General features: G+C 56.2%; 2 protein-coding genes across 3 annotated transcripts; both read left to right on the top strand.

Moving 5' to 3' along the window:
* The first annotated feature begins 77 nt into the window (after positions 1-77).
* On the top strand, positions 78-11,293 carry UBFD1 (ubiquitin family domain containing 1). The gene is made up of 7 exons (XM_050980312.1): positions 78-361; positions 593-859; positions 934-1,142; positions 2,138-2,203; positions 2,398-2,503; positions 5,485-5,567; positions 6,795-11,293. The coding sequence occupies exons 1-7, from the start codon at positions 331-333 to the stop codon at positions 6,903-6,905; spliced, it is 873 nt and encodes a 290-aa protein (XP_050836269.1). The 5' UTR covers positions 78-330; the 3' UTR covers positions 6,906-11,293.
* A 977-nt stretch (positions 11,294-12,270) lies between these two features.
* Positions 12,271-23,211, top strand: ERN2 (endoplasmic reticulum to nucleus signaling 2). Of its 2 annotated transcripts, none has more exons than XM_050980308.1 (22): positions 12,271-12,414; positions 14,556-14,673; positions 14,993-15,026; positions 15,558-15,630; positions 15,721-15,793; positions 15,928-16,050; positions 16,127-16,228; positions 16,472-16,733; positions 16,838-16,916; positions 16,996-17,146; positions 17,560-17,681; positions 17,830-18,006; positions 18,097-18,346; positions 18,611-18,701; positions 19,190-19,379; positions 19,563-19,662; positions 19,812-19,981; positions 20,681-20,828; positions 20,936-21,063; positions 21,248-21,371; positions 21,589-21,656; positions 21,739-23,211. In XM_050980308.1, exons 1-22 carry the CDS (start codon positions 12,292-12,294, stop codon positions 21,928-21,930), a joined length of 2,898 nt encoding a protein of 965 aa, XP_050836265.1. In that variant the 5' UTR covers positions 12,271-12,291; the 3' UTR covers positions 21,931-23,211. The 2 variants fall into 2 exon arrangements, with proteins under 2 accessions (XP_050836265.1, XP_050836264.1); XM_050980307.1 differs by having other exon boundaries at positions 19,812-20,011.
* Positions 23,212-23,326: the final 115 nt, after the last annotated feature.

Here is a 23,326-nt window from a genome sequence, read left to right as displayed (position 1 = left end):
CAGCCAATCCCCGCGCGCGCCGCCGGCGGGGGCGGAGCGCCCCTTAAAGGCGCTGCCACCCGCTTCGTCCGGTCGCGCGAGGGCACCGCGGCAGCCGCCACGGGCCCGGCAGCGTGGGGGAGTTCCGGTGCCCGGAGATCTGAGCGGAGGGTCCGGCTCCCCTCCCGCCTCCCGAGGCGGCGCGGCTGGTGCTACGGGGGCGCGATCTGGGGGCCGCCGCCGCCCCCACGTTGAGAGGCGGGCGGGGGCGACTACGGGAGCCGGCGCGGCCCAGCAGCGGTGGCGGCGGCGTTTCCCGGCGTGCCCCGCGGCGGATTGTACACAATCATCATGGCTGCCGCCGCTGCCGCCGCCGCCGATGGTACGGGAGCGCGGCCGGGAGCCCGCGGTGCCCGGAGCTCGCAGCCCGCGGTATCGGGAGCCCGCGGTGCCCGGAGCCCGCGGTACTGGTGCAGGGGGTGGCGGGGCGGGCCGGGAGGCGCCAGCGCGGGGAGCCGGCCCCGGACACGCTGCGGGCGGCGCTCCGGGGCCGGAGCGGGGCCGGGCCGGGGCAGCTCCCGTGGGCCGGGATCTTCCTGTCTGCTCCCCGCAGGTGCCGAGGAGCCGGGTATGGAGGCGGAGGCGCCGGAGCTGCCGCTGGGCTGCGGCGGAGCGGGCGGCTCGCCGGCGGCGGGGCGGTCTCCGGACGGCGAGGAGCGCCGGGAGCCCCCGCAGGCGTCTGTCAGCAACGGCGGCGACGAGGACGGCGGCAGGGAGCTGGTGGAGCTGAAGGTGATCTGGAACAAGAACAAGTACGACGTGAAGTTCTGCCTGGACAGCACGGGAGCCGAGCTGAAGCAGAAGATCCACTCGCTCACAGGTCTGTGGGGCCGCCGCCGCCTCCCCGCGCCTCCCCGCCCCGCCGCCGCCCCTAATCGCTGTGCTTGCCCCTAGGCCTCCCGCCGGCCATGCAGAAAGTGATGTTCAAGGGACTGCTGCCCGAGGAGAAAACGTTGCGGGAAATCAAAGTAACAAATGGAGCGAAAATAATGGTTGTGGGCTCTACCATCAACGATGTGTTAGCAGTTAATACACCCAAAGAAGCTGCTCAACAGGACGTCAAAGCTGAGGAAAACAAAAAGGAGCCACTTTGCAGACAAAAGGTAATTAATATCTCAATAACTGCTGGTGTGGGGGAGCAGTAGGATTTATGTGGTTCTCCTGCAGGCACTTGTGGGTCCTGTTCCTCCTCAGGTCAGGGTGGGGGTTCATTTCTGACAGCTCAGCGTTGGAAGGACTCTGGGCAGGGGAGTAGCACAGAACTGTTTAGTCCAGGTGGCACTGGGGCTTTGCAAGACACTGCTTGTGGTGCCAGGCACAGCCAAGCATTTTGGTCCAGAAATGGAAACGTTGAATGGATGTTAGTGCAAACCCAGCCCAAATGAACTCTGTCTAAAACCTAGCTAATTTTTATTGGCACAAAAGAATTCGATCTCCAAAACCTTTTCAAAACAAGCACCAAGAAAGCAGTTCCTCAGCTGTCCCAGCCCTGGCAGGGATCTGGGGGTTGAATTCTCTCACATTTTGTAGCACAGTGCAGTGGGGCTGGTTTGATGGCTGCTGAAGGGTTGCCAGCTCAAGGTATTACCAGCCCTGTACCTTCCCCAAAATAAACTTGGTTAAATTAAGTAGTGCCTCCATGAAGCATGCTGTGATTTATCACGTTCACACTCAGTGTAAGTCCCATCGTTTTTAAAGGTGCTCAGCCAGGTGCAAGCTGTGAGTGTGGATTTGAACCTTACCACTGCTCTGACCCATTCTGGTTTGGTGCTGGGCTGCACTGCCAGACGTGGAGAATTTCTGCCATTCACTGGATGTAACACTTTGGATTTTATACACCTGTATTTATGCGTGTGTATATTTGAGAAGGCTGTTATCCTTGGCATTGTGTTGGAGTTCCACTCATTTTGATCATTTCTTGAGAGTATTTTGGAAAGTGCACAATGAAATTTGAAAGTCACCAATGCCGTGTGAGAAATGCCTGTGAGCAGCCCTCAGCTGTGTCTCAGTGCCACTGGGATGTGCTCGGGGGCAGCTGGAAGCACACTGCAAGCTTCGTAACGTTCCTGTGAATTTAACTTCTGTTTTTATGTTGTAGCAACACAGAAAAGTGTTGGACAAAGGAAAACCTGACGACGTGATGCCTTCTGTCAAAGGCGTGCAGGTGCGTCAGTAAGGCCTTGAGACACTCAGGGTCACAGAGAGAGTTCTCTGTGGTTTGAGACCCTTCCCACTGGTTCAATGGTTCGTGGCTGTTGTAGCAGAAAGCTGGAAGGATGGGTGGTCCTTTGCTGAGAAAGCTGAGTGTTTGTGTGCTTCCTGCCCAGCCCTGGCCTGACTGGCTGTGTCTCGTTGCAGGAGCGGCTGCCCACGGTGCCGCTGTCCGGCATGTACAACAAGTCAGGGGGGAAAGTCAGGCTGACCTTCAAACTCGAGCAAGACCAGCTGTGGATTGGTACAAAAGGTGAGCACCTCTCAGCCTCGGGGATGAGCAGTTGGTGGTTGGGCTCTGACTGAACTGTGTGACCTAGAAAAGCTTCTCCTCTGACTAAACTGTGTTTAGGGAATGATGTTGGAATTGTGGCACTTCAAAAAGCTTTGTTTCCTTTCCTCACGTGCCATTCTCCCAGGGCATTGAATAGTACTTAATATTCCACATCAGTTCCTGAAAAACTGCAGTTCAGTGGTGTGAGCAGACTAAGGGGTCCAGTGTGCTGTTCCTGGCTCCAAATGTAAATAATACTGGGCATTTCTGGCATATCTCAAAACACTCCATAGGCAGCATGGATTTGATGCCAGAGTACACAGGGGCCCAATGGCTTAGCCAAGACTTGGAAGGAAAACTCAGAGCTGGGATAGAAACTGGGAGCGTTGGCATCTCTGGCACTCTGTGTCCTTCTAGCCAAAATTGTGTGGGTGTCTTGTCTCAGTAATGCCCAACTGTGGTGCTGTGCAGAGGGCTTGGTGTGCAATGGTGAGTGCTGCCAGGAGGAGCTGGGGATGAGGTGCCTTGCTGAGGATGTCTGTGTCCTGGTTGTGGCTGGGATAGAGTTAGTTTTCTTCCCAGGAGCTGTTTTGGATTGGGATGGGAGCAGTGCTGATAACAGTGGATGTTTTGGTTGTGGCTGTGCAGTGCTTCCCTCAGTCAAGGCCTGTTTGGTGTCTCAGACACTGCCTGTGAGGAGGCATGCAAGGAGATGGCAGGGAGCTGGCCAGGACAGCTAGCCACAGCTGGCCAAAGGAATATTGCCACCATAGAGCATCATGTCCAGTATAAACTGGGGGCAGTTGGCTGGGAGTGACAGGTCACTGAAGGGGAACAGGCTGGACATCAGTCAGCAGTGGGGAGCAGCTGTATTGGGCATCACTGCTTTCTCTGGAGTTTCTTTTTTTCTTTTTTTATTACTATTATTGTTACCATTATGAGTAGTAGTATATTTTATTTTGTTTCAGTTGTTAACCTGTTCTTAGCTCAAACCATGCGTTTTTTGCTTTTTTCCCAATTCTCCTCCCCATCCCAGTGGGGCAGGGGGAGTGAGTGGCTGTGTGCTGCTTAATTGCTGCCTGGGGCTGAAGGGACACTGGATCCCCCTCCTGCCCAGGAAGCTGTGCTCCTTCAGTTTGACTGGGCTGGGCAATACATAGTGATGAGCAAGGGGGAGGAAAGAGCTTGCTCACTGTCCCACTAAAGCAGCCTCATTGGGTGGGTGTCCTGCCTCCAGCTGCTACAGTAGGGCCAAAGTAAGCAGAAATCCCAAATGTTTTTGACAGTTTCTTTGTAGGACAGACTTGACTGTGAAGATTTTTTCTGGCTTTAAAACCTCTCTTGGTGCCAGTTGCAATGATTTCCTTCTGGGCAAAGTGATGGAGCAAGGCATTGGGGGTGTTTTTAACTCTATAGGTTGGGCAGGCAGATTTTTCTATTACTGATCCCAGGTTCTAAATCCGTGCTTAGCATTTAGGGGATTAATCTCTTCCATCACCCCCTAGATGAGTTTCCAAGTGTAGTGTTTCTGAGGTGTTCTACATGGCATTGCTTAAGCTGTGGATTTGATTCTTCTTGTAGTCATGTGTTTCCTGTAACCTCTTTCCCTGCTCCCCCGAATTAGCAGCAGCTTGCTGCCTCTAGGGAATGGTTGTAATTGCTGGCTGTTCTTGGGAAAAACTCCTTCCTCCTCTGAGAAACCCATGGCAGAGGCCAGCAGGTAAGGGCTGGAGTAAACACATCTGGGTGTTGGCACAGCTTGTCTCCTGCTGGCCCTGGAGAGTTGGAGCTGGTTCTTACCTGAAGCCCTGCAGCCTCACAGGGGGTTTGTGCAGGTGTTTGTAGTCTGAATTTTGGCTCAGGCAGCTGTTCCCCAGTTGCTCAATGGCAGTTGCACAAAGGCATGGATAATGGGAATATTGTCAGTTGCTGGGATACTCAGAGCAGAAATTTATTTGGGGCATGCTAAACAAGGGCAAAATGGGGTTTTTACCGAATGAATGAAGTCACAGGTCTGAACAGGTTGTTCAGAGTGAGCTGTTATGAGGCAGAGAATATTTTTCCTTATATCACTGAGTTTATCTCCCTGTGTGCTTTCTGTAGGTAGGTTTGAGGTTTTCTGGATCACAAATTAAATAGATCTGTCTCAAGAACTCAGAGTTCAGTTTCTCCTTTGTAAAGTGTTTTGGGTATTCTCTGTCTGGTATCCAAGAAGATAATTTTCAGCTGATGCTGGATGCTTGAGCTGAAAGGCAGGACCTTGGAATTCAGTGTGTTCAGAAAGGAGTCAGGACAGAGCTGATGGGAAAGCTCTGCCCTGGACCTCATACCTTGTGGCTCTTGTCTGGCTGCTGATGTTACTCTGCCATGTAATTGTAGTCCTTTTGGGGACTCAGTTTCTCTTACCTGTTTCTTTCTCTGTTTTCTCTGTTATGTTCCCTTTCCTGTGATTCTCTGCACGCTGCCTCAGGGTAAAGCCTGGCCTAAGCTTTCAGAGTCAGGTCAGCATATCTGTGCCAGCTTTCAGGCTTGCTGTTGAGAGTTCAGTGTAATCCTTGGCAGTCAGTCCTGAATATTCCCATACCTGGACTAGATTCCATAGGATGAGCATCCCTGCTGCTCCAAGGGGAGTCCCTTATGGAAAACATTAGGTAAAGCTTGGGGTTTCCCATCAGTCAGTCTAGGCCCAAATGATGAGCACTGAAATACTTCATGTGATGCAGGGGAACTGTGTGATCCACTTTTGGATTCCTTCACACTGCTGGGTGCCAGCTGTGGGTATGGGAGGGAGTGTGGTGCTGCAGCCACCACGTCCTGGGCAGCAGGTGTCCAAAACTCACCTGGAGGGGAGACTGTTGGCCTGAGGAGATTTTGGCACTAATGGAGGTGGTGTATGAAATGAATATGAAATACTGCTTCCCCGCATGTCAGAAATAATACTTTGATCAATTTTAATGTAGAGAGAACAGAAAAGTTACCCATGGGGTCCATTAAAAATGTGGTGAGTGAACCTATTGAAGGCCATGAGGATTATCACATGATGGTGAGTAACAGCTCTACTTTAATCATATCCATCTGATTCCTTCATGCAGCACACACTGCTGAGACTGCAGGTCAGAGCAGGCTGGAGGTGGATGGTGGTTCCAGCCTTGTGGAGATGGGGACATGGGCTCCTCTCACACTGTCAATATTTTGGGTCCATATTGAATATCTGCAGCTGTGTGGAAATCCAGAGTGGTTTCACACAAACATGAAGTGCTTAAGCATTATTTTGTATCTTCTGACTGTGACAGTGTTAAACCAGTAAACATGTTCACAACATAGCTCATGATTTCTTAATGGTAGGGATATTTTTGGTACCTGGTTTAGTTTCTAGATTCTGTATTACTTATATGAACAACAGGCCTTGATGGAGGTTAAGAAAAAAGAGATTTGATGCTGTAATGTCTTTTCACACCTGTAATTTTCTGAACAACTCGCATGGGATCTAGCAAAGTTATATTTCAGAAGAGAACTGTGTTAATGTACTGAAATTTTGGCTGTTTATTTTAATCCATGGGGGTTTTTTAAGGTCCTGCTTTTCAAAGCACAGTAACTAACTTTTCATGTTGAAGTAAGTTTCTTTTCTATAAGAAGTCTGTTTCCTTCTTTAGGGGGAGGAAAGGGAAATGTTTTCCCCTCCCTCGAAAGTCATGGCCTGCAGGAGGGTGCTGCCCTAGTCTCTGTCCAAATACTTGATTTTTGATCACCCATGTGAGAAGAGATCCTCTTCAGCACATGTTGCAATAAACTTACCCCACAGCAAGGGCAGAGGCTCTGGCATGCCATGGTGCCCCTCTCCTGGGCATTGGAGAGAAGTTGAGAATAGGACATTATGTCTAAATATAAAATCCTGTGACTATAAAAACAAGATCATCGTCCTGTTTAAATCCTGTTTGGCTTCTCAGCTCTGAGGTTTCTTTGGAGACTCTGAGTTATGCTTCACATTGTCTACCAGAATAATTTCCTCATGTTCTTGAAACTGGCCAGGAGTTCTGGTTACTGTTGTGATGTTGTAAAAGGGAAGAGCTCATGGTTTTCTCAGTGCTCTGCAGCTCTTGTTCTCTGCAGTGCTCCTTTAATTGCCCACCAAAGAGCTGTGGAATGCCCCGAGTGCTGCAGGGAGCAGCAGGTGGGACAGGCTGGTCTGGTTTGGCAGTGGATGAGCTGTGCCTGTCACTGGGACCAGCTCTTTGTTCCCATGTGTAAATGTTGTCATTTTTAATTGCAGGCATTTCAGCTGGGCCCAACAGAAGCATCTTACTACTGGGTCTATTGGGTCCCAACTCAGTATGTCGATGCAATCAAAGACACGGTGCTGGGGAAGTGGCAGTATTTTTGAAAGCACGCTCACCTCTGGCACAGGAAAATGACACAAATCTAAGGACACTGCTGGGAGAGGCCTCCAACATCCCTGGATGTGACAGTCCTGGAACTTATTATTAAAACATGCTAAACGAGGCATGGATGGAAGCCAGAGGTGATGTTCTTTCACCATTAGTTTACTTTTAACTTAAAATTTCACCATCCCTTTTCTGCAGTCAGCTTCAACCATATTTAAAGCAAATACAATGGAAATCAATAAATTTTAATTCACAAAATATCGTGTGTAATACACTTAAATCTGCTGACAGTTGATCTTCCAGTTTAGTTTTAAAAAGAAACTATTACAATGTATTATTGAGGCTTTTTTACATGGTTTGATCAAAACCAAATATTTTCATAATCTCTCAGTTATCAGCATTAGACTTACTTTAGTTACTTGGTTGTGACTGGGACTTTGAGGGGCAGATTTTTAAGAACTAACTGTAGCAGAGCACAGCGTTGCTGTTCGGTGAAGCCATATCCCGCTGGCCCTCCAGGGCAGCTTCCACTCCTTGGTAGCAGAACTAATTCTTTGTTTTAACCCAAAGATGCCCTGCTGGTTTGGGATTTTTCCTGGCCTTTTCCCGAGTCTGGCAGCTCCAGGTTGGTCTGTGTAGCATGTTTGGAGCAGGTGAATTCTGCAGGGATGTTTTGTCGAGGCAGGTGACCCAGTGCTGCCAGCTGCTCCCTCCTGTGCCCAGTCAGTGCTTCACTCCTGCCCTGGGCTGCTGCATTTTGGGAGCATTTTCTTGCTCGTGCATGTTGCAGTCCAGGATCATTCTGCAGCTGCTGTGTTGACACTGAGCTGTTGGACTGGAACACCCTTGTGCTGCTGGTGTGGGCAGGGGGACACAGTGACATGGATGGAAACACCGTAACGCTGCCTGGAGGGAGCAGGGGGACACAGATCTCCCAAAGGGAGGGAACCACAGAGACCTTCCTGCTCTGTTTGGGGTGGAGGCAGTAAGGAAGAGAGAGGCTTAGATGCTGTTTTGGATTCTTAATAACAGCAGCAGTCTTTTGTGAGCTGGATTTGAAAATTTGTAGTGATCGAATTCAGTGAATCGTACTTTAGATTTACCATCCAGCAAGGAATGTTTTGAAATGTAAACCACCTTCCAGCTTTTCTCCTGTTCCAGTTCACAAGAAGCCCTCACACCTCATTCTGTCAGAAGGAACGTGCTGTGCCTGGGGCTGTGGTGCTCTGTGTGTAATGCCAGCCATCCACGTGCCATTTCTCTCAGGTGTTCTGAACGGAGCCCTCAGCCCTGCACAGGTGCAAAGCCCATAGCAGGTGGCATTGTGCAGCCAGACTGGAGCAGCTCACACATCCCTGCTCTGCTTCAGCACTGGGGCTCTGTGCTGCTCCATGCCAGTGGCTCAAAGCCATGCAGAAATAGCCTTTTAACAACAGCTAATCTGAATATGCTCCATGTCCACTCTTCCCTCTCCTTGAGGGAAGAGCCCAGTTGAAGCACAGCAGTGCAAATTCCCAAATGAGTATTTATGTTACTTTTATTTTACTTGAGAGACTGGAAAACACATTGGCTTTCTGGTAGGTGTTGAGGTCACAGATTTCCCTGTAGCCTCTAGATAGCAGCTTTTAGTTTGTATTTTCTGTTTGAGCAGCCACGCTGTGAGTTTTAAAGGTGTTTCATATCCTACATAAAAACTAGTGATGTGCTTGTTACTCCTGTAGCTTGGGGTATTTCCTTTCTGTGTACAAGCCTGTAGCAGTGTGTTCTGACATGTGTGGCTGGGGCCAGGAGAGCTGTGTCAGCTCCCTTGGCAGTCCCCTGGAGCAGTGGGGGCAGAGAGGAGCTGGCCTGCCTTTGCTGGTGGCAGTGTCATGGATGAAACACAGCCATCACACTTGTGATTTCCTAGTTGTCAGTCCTGGGGTTTAATTGGCTGAAATTGACAACTTGTTACCTGTGAAAGGTGTGGGCACTAGAAGGATAAAGCAAAGGGGTGACGCTGGCTCTTTCTGTCACCTGGGGCCACGTTGGCACTTGCCACCTTGCTGGTTCTGTGATGATCAGCTCCCATTTGTTCCTCAATGTGCTCAGACCTGTCTGTGCATCTGTTTGTGTTCCGTTTCCTTTCCTGTTCCTTCACCCCGTTGCTCCTGGGGAGGGCAGGAGCAGTTGTGGTGCCCTGGTGCCCGAGTTCCAGCTCCTCCCCAGCTCCTGTGGCTTCTGTGCAGGACGCAGCGACCGGGTGAGTAACTCTGGGGCGAGTGGGGACAGGCACTGACCACTGCTGGGGCACAGGGCAGCCTCACACCCCGTGCCAGGGGCACAGCTGCTCTGTCCTGGGCCACCTACAGCCCCGCAGCTCCAAGGAGACTCAGCACAAACCCTTTGGTTACAAACAAATTTTAAACATGAAGAAAATACTATACACTAAGAAAATGTGATTCTGTTTAGGTGCTTCCTTGCAGGTTGGATCTGATTGGAAAAATGAAGTTGTCTCATTTTTTTGTTCCACGTGCAAAATTTGAATTAAAATACAGGAAAGTGACTTATAAATGCTTTAGTTGGTGTTTGTTGGCTCAATAGCCCAGGCTTCTTGGGACCACTTTGAAATGAGTATTCTAGTTGAAATTAGCAGTGCTGCTTTCAAGATCCTTTCTCTTTGGGAATGATGTGGAGTTGGGTATGTTCTGCCATACACCAGTTTTTCCAAGGCAGTTACTGACATTAAGAAACACCCTCTTTTTAGTGGGATAGTGCCACAGTTGCCTCAGCCATTGCCTGCCTCTCTCAGCTTTGGATTTTGCTCTCTGGTCACTGTGATCATTCCAAGGCAGACTCAGCATAACCAGTGATCCCAGGGAGGAGTTTGGTCCTCAGTGAGACATGGTGTGTGGGTAAATTGTGAGTACACTTGGAACCTGGAGTTGGTGATAAAGATGGTTCTGAGATCTGGCATACATTCTGTGGGCAGTTACCAGTACCAGCTGCACAGAGGTGCATTTCTGTTAAGTTTCAATCTACCCAGGGTGTTCTCAGCAGCCGCTGCTTCCTGCTGTGTGTAGGAGGAAGCACCCTGGGGTCCACTCCATATGAGGTTGCACTGAGTGTTTTCTGGGCTTGCTAATTGCAGATTAAAGTGTGGCAAATGCAGGTCCCTGCAGGACACAGCTGGTATTTGCTGTTGGCTGCTCCCAGAGCCCAGGCAGTGTCCCCTCGTTGGTGCCATCTTGGCATTCTTCCTGCCAGTCCCCCAGCTCCTTCCCTGCCTTGTCCATGACACTGGGTATCACAGCTCACCTGTGTGCCATCCCTTCCCCCTCTCCGTGCCCAGCACTGCAGGTTTCTCCTCCTCTGCTTGTCCCAAGTTCAGTATCCTTTCCTCCCTTGGTGCAACCCAAGTATAAGCAGTCCCAGGATCACTGCTTCCTCGGGAATGCAGAAGTGTTATTGCTCAGCCTGGATGGGGTTTGAACAGAGACTGTCTTGCATGAAGAGCTTGTGTTACTCACGTGGTTTCATACCAAGTTTAAAGTAAATTATTAATTTCCATTAATGACTTTGATGAGGAATGTGTAACTATAGTCAGGGTGTTCTGGTGATGGAAGAGAGGGATCTGGATTCAAAGGAGATAAACTCACCACCACCACACCGTGCTGGTGCCACACACCCTGCCCAGCTTGCACCTGTTGGCTGGTGCCCACTGCTCCATGCTCTAAGGGCCAAAGAGAAACGATTCCCTGCTGCTCCATGCCCAGGTGCCACGGTGGGGTCTGCTCTGCACCCTGCCCACAGCCACGGTCCTGACCCCTGCCTTGGGCACAGCACTCCCTGTCCCGTCCTCGCAGGGCTTGTTTCCAGACTCCCCTTTGTTTACTTTTCTTCCTTTGTAACTTGGTTTTTCCAGTGGAGCCGTTTTCACCCTCAGTTCTGTCCAGCACCTCTCCCCACCTGTTAGGATGAGGCTGCTGGCATCTTGTTTTGTTAGTGAGTGTCCTTGTCACCGGAGGGGAGCGGGGGACCAGGAGAGTTTAGCAAGGTTTGTATGAAATGTGGCCATTTTACCTTCTAGCCAAGGATTCGCCTTGGTAGCTCATGGAAGTTCACTCTGTCTTATCCATACTCAAAGCGATTAATTCTTTGGTTTTATATTTAAAAAAAAAACTTAGATATTTGTGTCCACTGCAGATTTATTTTAAATGGAATATGTGAGTACCATGTATTATGGTATTTTTAAATAATCTATTGCCTATTTTGGGGGGGAGGGAGATGACAAATATTTAGTCTTAGATTTGCACTGCTGGATTTTTTTAAGTGTAACCTTGACTGGTTATCCTGGTGTTTTATTCTGTAAGATTAGTCTTATGAATTAAAGTTTGATAATTAAGTATTTCTGTGTTTGAGTGTTTCAATATTCTGTATGTACTGAGCTGCTTCCTCCTGCATGAACAACGGTGAGCAAAGGGTTTGTACTCAGTTTCTTTGCAGGAAGATGGACACAGGCCAAAGTTCAGGGGACCCCACATCTGGTGACACATCAAAGCCGTGGGTGCCCATCTCCCATGGTGGGGATTTGGGTTCTGCTGCCCTGTGCCACTGCACATGCATGGCCTGTGTATTATGGGATGGTGTCTACCTCCCTGCCCAAAGCCGGGCTTTAATCTGCTCTTGCACCGAGCTGGGCTGGTCCTGCTGGGCTGGCCTGGCCTGGCTGCGGTGTCACAGTCCCACTCCCATTGAACAGCCCCAAGCGGGTGCTCGGAGCAGCCCCAATGCTGGGCGTGTGGCACCGTCGGGATTGCCGTGCTAAACGGGCGCTGCTCGGCCTCGCCTCCGCCTTTAGACACCGCCTGTCCCACCCAAAAACCCCATATCAGACAGGTCAGTAGCCCCGTTTGCGCTGCCGTTGTCCGAGCGTGTGCCGCGGGAAGTTCTGTTCGCTGTGGTGCCAGGTGTGCCCTGGCTGTCGGGGCCAGCGGTCCGTGCGGGCGGGGGTCCCAGCGCAGCCCCCGTTCCCCGCTGGCCCTCGGGCCGAGCTCCCGGCACACGGGGCTCAGGGGGGCTGCGGCGGGCGGCAGGAGCCGGCTCCTCCGCCGCTACCGCCGGGAGGGCTTAGCCCCGCGTTACCGGGGCGAGGAACTGTCCTCGGCTGGGTGCCCGCGGCCGGGCTGGGGCCGGTGCCCGCGGCGGGGGGATGCGGGGGTGTGCGCTGACGGCGGCTCCTCCCCTCGGGAACCGGAGGGGACCGGGACGGGGAGGCGGACGCGCCCGCGGGGTCGGGGTGCGTGTGCGGAGCGCGGGGCGGGCGGAAGGCGCGTCCGGGATCCGCCCCGGCCCCGCTGACTCACGGCGGCCGCGCGGCCCGGCCCGGCCTGGCCTGGCCGGGACATGGGCGGCCCCGCCGCGCCACACCCGCGGGGGCTCCGGGGGGCGCGCCGGGGGCTCCTGCCGCCGCCGCTGCTGCCGCTGCTCCGGCTGCTCCTGCTGCTGCTCCCGCCGCCCCTGGCACAGGTACGGCCGCCGCTGGCAGCGGGGGGTGCGCCAGGGTGGGACAGCGCCTGGGAAGGGACAGCGCGGGGGGACAGCGAGGTATGAGTCTGTGCTCACCGTGCCCCGCGTGTCCTGCGGGAGGGCACACGACCTTGGTGCCCGGGGTGTGACAGGGGCACCCCGCGCTCGGGGCAGGTGCGGCAGCGCGGGCAGGAGCGTCCCGCGGGTGACCCCGGGGAGCGGGGCTTGAGCCGCCCCTGGGGCGTGGGCACCGACAAGGTGTTCGTGCTGTGGGTGAGGGGCCGTGGTGCCCCCGGGACCGGGATGCTGCCGGGGGACCCTTGGCCGTACGTGGGTGGCGTTGATCAGTGTGCGATGGAGCGCCGGGCTGTCACCCGGGCCGGGGGCTCCTGCGGCACCCAGAGAGGAGATTGTTCTCCATCCTCACCCCTGGGCCTGGCTGTGGCCGACAGCGGAGTCCCCTTCCCCCTCTGCCTGGTCCTGCCCGCGGAGCTGCTGCCTGTCAGGGTGGTGCCTTCGGAGCCGGATCCAGCTCCTGCAGCTGGTGGCGGTTCAAGTGGATAGGCAGCGTGCCAGGGTGGCTTTGGATTACGCGGCTAGAAGCCGAGGAAGCAGGGGATGCTGGCGCCGAGTTTCTCTCTGTGCTTGGCCGTCCCTCTCTATCCATCCTTAGGGAGCGAGTGTGCCGTGAACCCACGGCTGAGCTCGGCCCCAGCAGCATCACTGCGGAGTCCTGAGTGCTGTGGTGGAACCTCGGGAAAGCTCCTGGGACAGCCCGTGGGAACAGCCACACTTGTGGGCTGGGGCTGGGACCAGGGGGAGGGTGGCAGCGCCCAGGCATCCAGTGCTCCCAGTTCTGCCCATGGTGGTTTTTGGGGAGCAGGGCAGGCAGCCTGGCCTTTGCCCGAGTGCCCTGGCACCAAAACACTTGCAGAAGGGATGGAAAAACCCCAGCTTTTCAGAGGGGAAGGAGGCAGAGAGTCCTGATGGCTGGGGGGGCCCGGCAGTCTCAGTTTCCCCCCCTCAGGTGGCCGCACTGCAAGAGCCCCGTGTCTGCCAGCCTAGCATGTCCCCAACCAGCAGCAATCCCTCCTGCATGGCCGTGGGGGCTGGAGGAGCCATGGTGGGGAGCAGTTCCCTGCCATGGCCTCTGGGCAAAGCCAGAGCGGGGAAACTCACTCTGACCTCACCTGAAAATTAAGCAAAAAGAAGTGCAAATAAAAGAACTGGGCTGGAGGCATAGAGGGTGATATGAGGTGCATTGTGAGGGAGATTGTGTGGCTTTGTTGCAGCTGAAGGAGTCTCCTGACCCTGCCGTGCCACAGCCACTCTTGTACTGTCAGCTTCTGCTCTGCAAATGGTCTCAGGCTTGCATGCAGGTCCTGGCTGGGTACAAGCTGCTGGCTGGTCCCTGCTCCACAGCCGGGACAGGCCCCCAGGACAGGCTCTGCCAGCTCAGGCTACCAGAGCAGCGAGGGGACTACTGAGGGGCTGGGCACCAGGGGTGTCCCTGTGCCTCTCATGTAATCTGTGGCCATCCAGGGGCTTAGGTGCTGCTGCCAAATCCCTGGCATTGGGGCCTGCCAGAGCCATGTGTGTCCTGTGCTGTTTGCCCATCCCTGTTTGCTGACAGGGTGAGGCTGGCATATGTGGCACTGGCTGAGCTGGCACTCACTATGCAGACGCCATACGTGGAAGCAGCAGTTCCTCTTCCCTGGTGAATTTGCGATTACTTCCTCAATGTCAGGTAGCTGAAACCTGCAGCTCTGAAGGCCAGGCAAGCAATCATCACTCCTCTGGCATGAAAAGTCACCAGACTCGTTTGTTTCTGGAAGGAGCTGATGGTTGGGCTGCTCTTGTCACCTTTAGAAAGGCATCCAGGGTTGTGACTGGGAACAGCCACACTGCAATTCATCCCACCTTGGGAAAACTTGTTTCAGGGAGAGGAGGGAGAGGGAAGGCTGCTCCAGCCCCAGGATGGCTCTGGTGGGATGTGAGCCAGGGCAGCCAGGGGCCATAGGTGCGGGTGGTGCCAGTCACTGAGGTGCAGCTGCCCCAGGAGCTGAGCTGCACAGAGCAGCTGGGCTGGGGGATTGTTCCCAAGTCTGGCTGATCTCTTGAGGATGGTGTGTCTGTCCTAGAGCCTCAAAGGTGGTGCTGTGACTGTCCCAGAAACACTGCTCTTCATCTCCACACTGGATGGGAACCTCCACGCCGTCAGCAAGAGCACAGGGGACATCAAGTGGACCCTGAAGGATGGTGAGTAGTGACTGGGGGGCGTTTGCTTACAGCCTAGCTCCTGGAGCATATTTGGGGTTTGGAAATGCTCCCCTGGCCTGGCTCTTTCTGGATGGGCTCTGGGCTGCCAGTGCCTCCAGTCCTGGGGTGTGCTGCCAGCCCAAGCCCCAGGCTTAGCCGAGCATGAATGAGCATCTGCCATTGGTGTCTTTTTTGGCTCTGAAAGGCAAACAGGCTGTGTGGCTGGGCTGGGTGACAGTGCCACGCTGGGTAAACAGTGGTGTTGTGCTGTCTCACTCACAGGAGTGCTGCTGATGTGGCCTCTTACTCTCTGTTTCAGATCCCATTCTGCAGGTGCCGGTCTATGTGGCTGAGTGAGTGTCACCCCCACTGGGCAGTGCTGGAGGCTCCCTGATAACTGATGGAGCAACAGCAGGAAAGGGGAACCACAGAGAAATGAAATGCCCAGCCCATGCCATGGCATCACCTTACCCTGTCCCATGTGTGCTGGCACGTGGCACATGGTGATGAGGAGGAGCTGGCACCTGCTGCACAGCCATGGAGCTCTCAGCTCGACTACACGCACCAGCATGGAGAGAATAGAGGGAAATCCCCCTGAAAGCTCAGGGGCAGGCGGGGCAGCAAGACCTCCTTGAGACAGGCAGGGCATCCACCAGCCTGGTGGGTGGGCACTGGGTGGCTGTGGGAAGTCCCAGGATTGACCAGAGTGGGATTTATCTCCTGTGAAATCCAGTGCTGCAGGTGCCCAGGAAAGGTCAAGTCCTGCAGGGACTCACCCCAGAGCAAACTGCTAAAGGGGATTCTGCAATGTAGCCATTCCATGTCCTTGGAGGTGCCCAGGGCAGAGGGTGGCTCTTGTTGTATCCTTCTGTTGTGCTTCCCAGGCCAGCATTCCTTCCAGACCCCAATGACGGCAGCCTGTATATCCTGGGAGGAAAGAACAAAGAAGGCTTGATGGTCAGTAGGGCTGTGGGACTGCGGGCATCCTGTGAGCCCCTGGGGTGCCCTGGGCTGCAGAGGTGACTCTGCCCTGCTCCTGTGTTGCAGAAGCTGCCATTCACCATCCCGGAGCTGGTGCAGTCCTCGCCGTGCCGCAGCTCGGACGGAGTGCTCTACACCGGTACGGAGCGCTGGGGCGCGCGGGGCAGCGCTGCCCGGGCTCCGGGAGCTGTGCAGGGCCACGGGCAGGGCTCAGCAGGAGCCCCTGGGGACTGGGGGCTGCGGGGCTTACAAAGAACGCATTCTCCTTCTCAGGGAAGAAGCAGGACACCTGGTTCATTGTGGACCCCAAGTCAGGGGAGAAGCAGACCACCCTCTCAACAGAGGCCTGGGATGGTCTGTGCCCATCCAGCCCTTTGCTCTACATTGGACGGACCCGTAAGTGCCCCCATCGAGCACCTGCTGCCAGGAATGGGGCACTGGAGGTGACCTCCTGCCCTGCTCCTGTCCCCAGAGTATGTCATCACCATGTATGACACCAAGTCACGGGAGCTGCGCTGGAACGCCACCTTCTCCGAGTACTCGGCTCCACTCTGCGAGGAGTCCTACCACTACAGTGAGTGCAACTGCAGCAGCCACGGGAGCCGTGGCTGTCATGGCACACAGCTCCCCAGTGCCCACTCGCAGCAGGACTCTGGCTGTGCAGGGGCCTGGGGTGACAGTGCCAGGGCCAGCAGGTCTCAGCTCTGCCCATTGCTGGGGAGATCAGGCAGCAGCCCATGGCGAGTGGCAGAACTGAGGGTGACCAGAGGAGACACAGCCGAACTGCTGCATCCCTCATCCCTCTTGTTCTCTCCAGAAATGGCTCATTTGGCCTCAAGTGGGGACGGGCTGGTGGTGACCCTGGACAAGGAGAGCGGGGAGGTCCTGTGGGCGCAGAACTACGGCTCACCTGTGGTTGGCATCTATCTGTGGCACCAGGACAGCCTGCGCCGCCTCCCCCACCTCAACCTGGCCATGGAGACCCTGCGCTATCTGACCTTCCAGTCACAGGACATCCACGTCCTCAAGTGGAGCTACCAGTCCGTCAAGGACTTTGCTGCCACCAAGACCCAGCTGCTGTATGTGGTTCCCGAGCGGTGGCAGCTGGTGGCATTCGTGTTCCCTGCGCTTAGCCACCCTGATCCGTGGCAGATGGAAGGTGATGCTTGTCCTTGCCCTGCAGGCCAGCGCTCTACGTGGGGAAGCATGCCACCAGCTTCTATGCCATGACCTCCCTGGTGCACGGCAGTGTGGCACTGGTGGTGAGTGTCCCCTCTGCCCCGCTGGAGCCACCACGGCATGCCCGGCTGCCTGGTGCCCCACGAGCTGCCCCATCCCCAGCCCCAGGGCATCACGCTGGCCAGGATCGATGGCCCCACCACGGATGACGTGACCATGAGGGAGTCCGGGGAGTGCGAGATCACGCCCAGCACAGATGTCAAGTATCCACAGGGCAGCATCACCTCACTTCCCAACCAGTGGCTCCTCATAGGTGCGGAGCAGTGGTAGGCACAGACTCACCCTTGCCCTCAGTGAGTCCCAAGCTGCTGCTGTGCTTTAGGGACAATAGGATGACCTGCTCTGCCTAGTGGGGTAAATGGGATTAAGGCTGAGTCACCTTGGTCTGGGGTAGCGCTGGCTTGGGACTCCTTTCAGCCCCTCCTTCTGTCCTCTCCCCCTTGGGATTTGTTTCAGCCCATCCTTGTCCCCTCCCTAAGAGTGACTGCTGGACACCCTGTGCAGGGGTGGGCAGGGACCCTTTGAAGTAGGGCTCGCAGTTACCCATGCTGGGTGTCCCATGAGAAGCAACCCCCCTACTCCAGGAGAGCCAGGGCTGCTGGCAAGAGATGAATGCTGAAACCAAGAGGTGAACTGAGGGTTGTCTCTGTTCCCCTCATGCCACAGGGCACCATGAGCTGCCTCCTTTGGTCCACACCACGATGCTGCGAGCCTTCCCAGAGAACCTGAGAAAAACCACAGAAACCATCATCCCCAGGGCTCCTCCCACCAGGACCGTGTTCGATGATGTGAGTGGTGAAGGGTGCTGGGTCACTGAAGGGTCTGTGCTGCTTGGGGTGGGCAGTGGGTCCCCAACATGGGACAGGACAGGAAGGAAGTCCCAAACCCAAGTGCCCTGTGGTCTGTGCCTCACCCAGCCCTGGGTGTGTGTTGCAGTTCCTGGCCCCGAGCAGCCCTGAGGAGCCAGCTGTCCGCAGCGAGGGGCAGCTCCAGCCAGACCCCACACCAGGAGAGCAGGTGGAGGTGTACCCCGAGTCTGGCACCTGGGACCTGGTGATGGTTGGCATCGGCACGGCTCTGCTGGGTGGGGGAATCCTGGTCCTGCTGTTCACGGTGAGTGCAGGTGGTGGAGGGAGAGGGGCAGCGGAGCCGATGGCCTGGCGTGGCTCCAGGCTCTGAGTATTCCTGTGGTTTGTGTTCCAGAAACTGCAGCGGCAGCATATGGCCCAGCAGCAGCAGCTGGAGGAGCAGATACAGATCCTGCAGCAGCAGCAGGAGATGCTGCGCTTGGGCCGAGTCTCCAGGGAGGGTGTCCATGAGGAGTCTGGGGAGCTGGAGCTGAGCCGGGGAAGTGCCTCAGAGCTCTCACAGAGCTCCAGCCCCTCCACCTGCCTGAAGGACCCGGCTAATGGAACAGTCAGCCCAGAGCCAGCTGTCCCAGTGGCTACTGCAGGTGGGTGCAGGGAGAATGGGCAGGCTCTGGGGACTTCTGTCTACAGATGCCAGCAGCCAGAGCAGGTGCAGGAATGCCCACAGATGAGAGGGCTGCAGCCCACCTGGGATGGGAGGAGGAGGAGAGGCCAGATCTGCTGCTGGATGAGCATGGGCTACATGGGAGTAAGGCACAAGAAATGGCCAGATGAATAGAGAAACAGGTGTCCTCCATACAGAACTAATGCTTGGAGACTGGAAGATGGCTGTCTTCTCTCCATTGCAGATGCAGAACCAGACCTGGTTGTAGTTGGGAAAATTTCTTTTAACCCCAAGGATGTGCTGGGCCATGGAGCTGGAGGAACCTTTGTCTTCAGGTGGGTGACACCGGGTGCCTGCCCCTACTCTGCTCCCTTTCTCCCTGGGAGCCACAGGGATAGTGCCAAGACAGCTCAGGGTGGTGGCCACTGGTTCAGGGACTTTTGAGAGCTCACCTCCTTCACCTTCTTCTGGTCCTCATCCCACTCATCCTGGAGCTGGGCTCGTGGCCCTCATTGACCAGGCACTGGGTACACAGGGCAGATCCCCCTTGCACTCCCTCCCTCCCTCCCTGCACCTGCTCTGGTCCCTCTCACGGTTCCTGGGCTCTGGCTGAACCCCTTTTCTGAACACAGAAAAAGCGAGGGGTGTAATTTTCCTATGAAATTGAGACCCTCCATTTTGCAGCTTACACTGGGAAGATCTCTTCCTGTCGGTGATGTGACAAGGCTTTGGGGGTGCAGCAGAGTGACCCATGCTGGGGACCCTGTGGGTGAGCGTGGCTGGGCCCTGCTGCACACGGGCACACCGGGGGCTCTCTGCACAGGGGGCAGTTCGAGGGCCGCAGTGTGGCCGTGAAGCGTCTCCTGCCCGAGTGTGTGCACCTGCTGGACCGCGAGGTGCAGCTGCTCCGCGAGTCTGATGAGCACCCGCACGTGGTCCGCTACTTCTGCACGGAGCGGGACCGGCAGTTCCACTACATCGCCATCGAGCTGTGCTCTGCCACGCTGCAGGAGGTGAGCCGGGCACAGGGCTGCTGCTGCGGCCCTGGGAGCCCTGCAAACACCAGCCTTGGGCACAAACTGCCTCTGGGGCTCCTGTCCATCGCCCCCCATCACGCTGGGGTGGGGTGTCTCTCCAGCCAGCTTGCCTTTGCTCAGTAAATCGGGCTTAGTTCCTCTCCTCCTGTGTGGTTCCAGTACGTGGAGAGCCCCAGCTTTGAGCGCCATGGGCTGGACCCAGTGTCCGTGCTGCGTCAGACCATGTCCGGGCTGGCCCACCTCCACTCCCTCAGCATCGGTAAGGGCCAGCCGTCCCCTCTGCAGCCCCTCCTCAGCAGATGCTGCGGGGTTTGGGCAGTAGCTGTTGGGGTCAGCAGCACCTGGGGCTGCGGCAGAGCCCTGTTTGTTCCAGCCCTGCCAGGTGACACCACAGCCTCTCACTTGCAGTGCACCGTGACCTGAAGCCCTGTAACATCCTCATCTCTGCCCCGAACCGCCACGGGCAGATCCGCGCCGTCATCTCCGACTTCGGCCTTTGCAAGAAGCTTCAGGGGGGACGACAGAGCTTCAGCCTCCGCTCCGGGATCCCTGGCACTGAGGGCTGGATCGCGCCCGAGGTGCTGCAGGAGGCCCCGAAGGAGAACCCTGTCAGTGAGCCGTGGCCACCCCTGCCCCGGGTGCTCCTTGGGCCCATTGTGGCAGTGTCCCCCATGGCGGCAGTGGCCTCAGGTCACACTGCTAGGGTGCACAATTAAGATGAGGGCTCCATGAGCCAGAGCCAGCCCAGACACAGGCACTATGCTCCTTGCCAGGACTGTCCTCGTCCCACTGACCTTGTGGGACAGTGCCCAGCTGTGTTCAGCACAGGTGTCTCACTGGGCTCCATTAGACCTCAGAAATTCGGGGTGGGGAGATTGGAGGGGCTGTGGGTTGCTGCCAAGGTCACACTTCCTCTCTCTTCAGAACTGGGGATCTCATTCCCACTGGAAGCAGCTGCTGCACTGCTCCTGGACAGGGCAGTGTTGAGGCTCATGCTGGTGTCCATTTGCCTGCTGGTGGGACACCAGCAGCCCCTGCATGTCTGTTGGGCTGTGGGGTCCTGAATTCTGCCTGTGCCTCTGGAAACCCCTTCTCTCTTGGAGACCTGGGGTAGTGGGGCTCCCTGACAGAGGTAGCAGAGCAGGAGCCCCATGGGATGCATTTTCCAGCAGCTGTGCAGCCAATGACAAATTGTCTACATGAAAGGACAGAAAAGTGGGAGACAAAGGTTTCCTCGCCCTTTGCCTGAGGGTCCCACGTGCCCCCATGTTTTGCAGACCAGTGCTGTGGACATCTTCTCAGCCGGGTGCATCTTCTACTACGTGGTGTCGGGGGGAGAGCACCCCTTTGGGGACAGCCTGCGGCGCCAGGCCAACATCCTGGCGGGCTCCTACCAGCTGAGCTGCCTGCAGGAGGAGGCTCACGGTGAGACCCTTCCCCGGCGGCACTGCACGGTGGGGAGGCTCCGGGCTGAGGGCAGCTCCCGCTCCTGGCCCAGGGGTGAACTCACTGCTGTTTTGCTTCACTCCCAGACAAACTCGTTGCGAGGGAGCTGATTGTGGCGATGATCAGCTCCGAGCCCCAGCGCCGGCCCTCGGCCCCTCTGGTCCTTGTGCATCCCTTTTTCTGGAGTCAGGAGAAGCAGCTGCAGTTCTTCCAGGTGAGCCTGTGCTGTCCCACCAACAGTGAATGCAGGTGTGCACTGAAAAACGTGCTGGAAACTGCTGCATTTAGGTCAATGTGCTCCTTGTGAGCTACTCTTAGGAGGGGTGAGGGGTCCCTGGGTCTCTGTCCCACCTTGTGCAGAGCAAGGGCAGTGCCATACCCACCTCTTGGGCACATAGGATGTCAGTGACCGTGTGGAAAAGGAGCCAGCCGAGGGGCCCATCGTCTCAGCCCTGGAATCGGGGGGACGGGCGGTGGTGAGGACCAACTGGAGGATGCACATCTCCCTCCCGCTGCAGATGGGTGAGCATGGAGGGGCCAGGCTCTTCATTGGGTCCAGTGAAGCAGGTAGGGACTGGTGCTTTTAGTGGCCAGCAGGCACTTGCTTGTGCCCAGGAGCCAAAAAGCAGGTTAGGTAAATTGGCAGCCCTTCCTTGGGAGGCCACAGTGCAGCAGGACTGGGGCTGGCACTAGAGGGGCTGTGTCCCCCCTCACTCTGTGTCTCTCCTGCTGTCCCCAGACCTGAGGAAGTTCCGCACCTACAAGGGGGGATCAGTGCGTGACCTGCTGCGGGCCATGAGGAACAAGGTACGGCCACCCAGCTGCCCTTGGCCCTGCCACCTCCACTGTCCCCATCCTCTCTCACCTCACCTCACCCTCTCTCCTGCAGAAGCACCACTACCACGAGCTGCCGGCCGATGTGCAGGTGGCCCTGGGCTCCGTCCCCGAGGGCTTCGTACAGTACTTCACCTCCCGCTTCCCGCGGCTGCTGCTGCACACGCACGGGGCCATGCGGGTCTGCGCCCACGAGCGCACCTTCCGCTCCTACTACTGCCAGGGCCTGAGGGGCGACGGCGCCTGAGGGCCGCAGGTCGCGCCCAAGGGCTGCGGGTTGTGCCTGAGGGCCACGGGTCACGCCTAAGGGCCAGGGGTCGTGCCTGAGGGCTGTGGGTCATGCTTGAGGGCCGCAGGCAGGTCACACCCGAGGGCTGCGGGTTGTGCCTGAGGGCCAGGGGTCATGCCTGAGGGCCATGCGTCGTGCCTGAGGGGTGACGGCGCCTGAGGGCCGCGGGTCACGCCCAAGGGCTGTGGGTCACGCCTGAGGGCCATGGGTCATGCCCAGCGGCTGCAGGTCATGCCTGAGGGGCAATGGCACCTGCCCAAGGGCTGCAGGTCGTGCCCGAGGGCTGTGGCTGCTGCTCCCTGCCCGGGCCCTCTCTCGGTGTCCTGCTGCCAGCCAGGCGAGGGCTCAGCAGGTGGGGCACCGGGCAGCAGAGTTGGGCACAGGGCAGCACCATGCCCTCACCTGGGGGACCCTCTGGGCAAGCACCTTTGCCAACACTCAGAGTCAGACTCAGGTGTGAAGGCATTTGAGTCAGAAAACAAAGACATCTTGGGTGGACACAGCGCTTGGAGAAGAAAGAGGAAAACACATAGTGTTTTCACAGTGGGGCCCTGGCACAGCCATGCCCTCAGGCTGCCATTGGCCCCGGGGGACATTCACCAGGGACAGGAAGCTTTGTCCCACAGGTTCTCTCCTGTGCCAGGGGCCTGGGGAACGCAGCTCCTTGAGCTGTGTCCAGGACGAGGCCCCCAGTCTTGACACTGGAGCTGCCCCTCAGCCCCAGCAGGGCTGTACTCACCAGGCCAGGCCGAGCAGCCACCCTGGGGCTGGGACCTGCCCCACCATGGAGGTGTGAATCTCAGCTGGGCTCAGAACAAGGGTTTGTCCTTTAGGGGTGCCAGCAGCCTGTACCTGTGCCAGGCCTGGTGGCACAGCAGTCCAGGAACAGTTGTCTCTGGGCACAAAGGAGGGAGTTCCTGGCCCCTGGGATCCTTCCCTCAAAAACAGGGCGATGCCTGCAGCTCTCCCAGGGCTGGTGTCCCATGGGTGCTCTGGTTCATGGCATCCCCATGGGCATGTAGTCCCTGCAAGCCAGCCTCCAGCAGCAGCTGAACCCATGGGCAGAGTCACACAGCAAAGCTCCTCTGTGGAACAGCAATAATTTTGTATAGTTTGATTCCTCTTTGTACTGGGGCGTGGTATTTTGTTACACAGGTAAAAGGGTTTGTACCAGGTTTCTTTTCAGAATATATTTATACAAAATGTTATAAAAAATTTTAAAATAAAAACTAAAACTCATCCTGCTTAAAAACAAACTGGCCTATGAGCAGCTCTAGTTGCTGGCAGGGAACAGTGGTGGGAAAACAACATAGCCAGGTCACTGGGCTCCTGCTGCCTGAGTAGACTTGTCTTG

The sequence above is a fragment of the Serinus canaria genome, chromosome 14 (assembly GCF_022539315.1).
Source record: "Serinus canaria isolate serCan28SL12 chromosome 14, serCan2020, whole genome shotgun sequence".
Lineage (NCBI taxonomy): Eukaryota > Metazoa > Chordata > Aves > Passeriformes > Fringillidae > Serinus > Serinus canaria.
Note: the sequence above shows the minus strand (reverse complement) of the source record. Positions and strands in the feature narration are given on the sequence as shown.

Excerpts from the sequence above, each read along its gene's own strand:
- ERN2 (XM_050980307.1), top strand. The coding sequence starts at position 12,292 with ATGGGCGGCCCCGCCGCGCCACACCCGCGGGGGCTCCGGGGGGCGCGC. Across the intron at positions 16,229-16,471 it reads CGAGGAGTCCTACCACTACA|AAATGGCTCATTTGGCCTCA; the intron begins GTGAGTGCAACT and ends TGTTCTCTCCAG. Across the intron at positions 19,380-19,562 it reads GCTCTGCCACGCTGCAGGAG|TACGTGGAGAGCCCCAGCTT; the intron begins GTGAGCCGGGCA and ends GTGTGGTTCCAG.
- UBFD1 (XM_050980312.1), top strand. The coding sequence starts at position 331 with ATGGCTGCCGCCGCTGCCGCCGCCGCCGATG. Across the intron at positions 860-933 it reads GAAGATCCACTCGCTCACAG|GCCTCCCGCCGGCCATGCAG; the intron begins GTCTGTGGGGCC and ends GCTTGCCCCTAG. Across the intron at positions 2,504-5,484 it reads GCTGTGGATTGGTACAAAAG|AGAGAACAGAAAAGTTACCC; the intron begins GTGAGCACCTCT and ends ATTTTAATGTAG.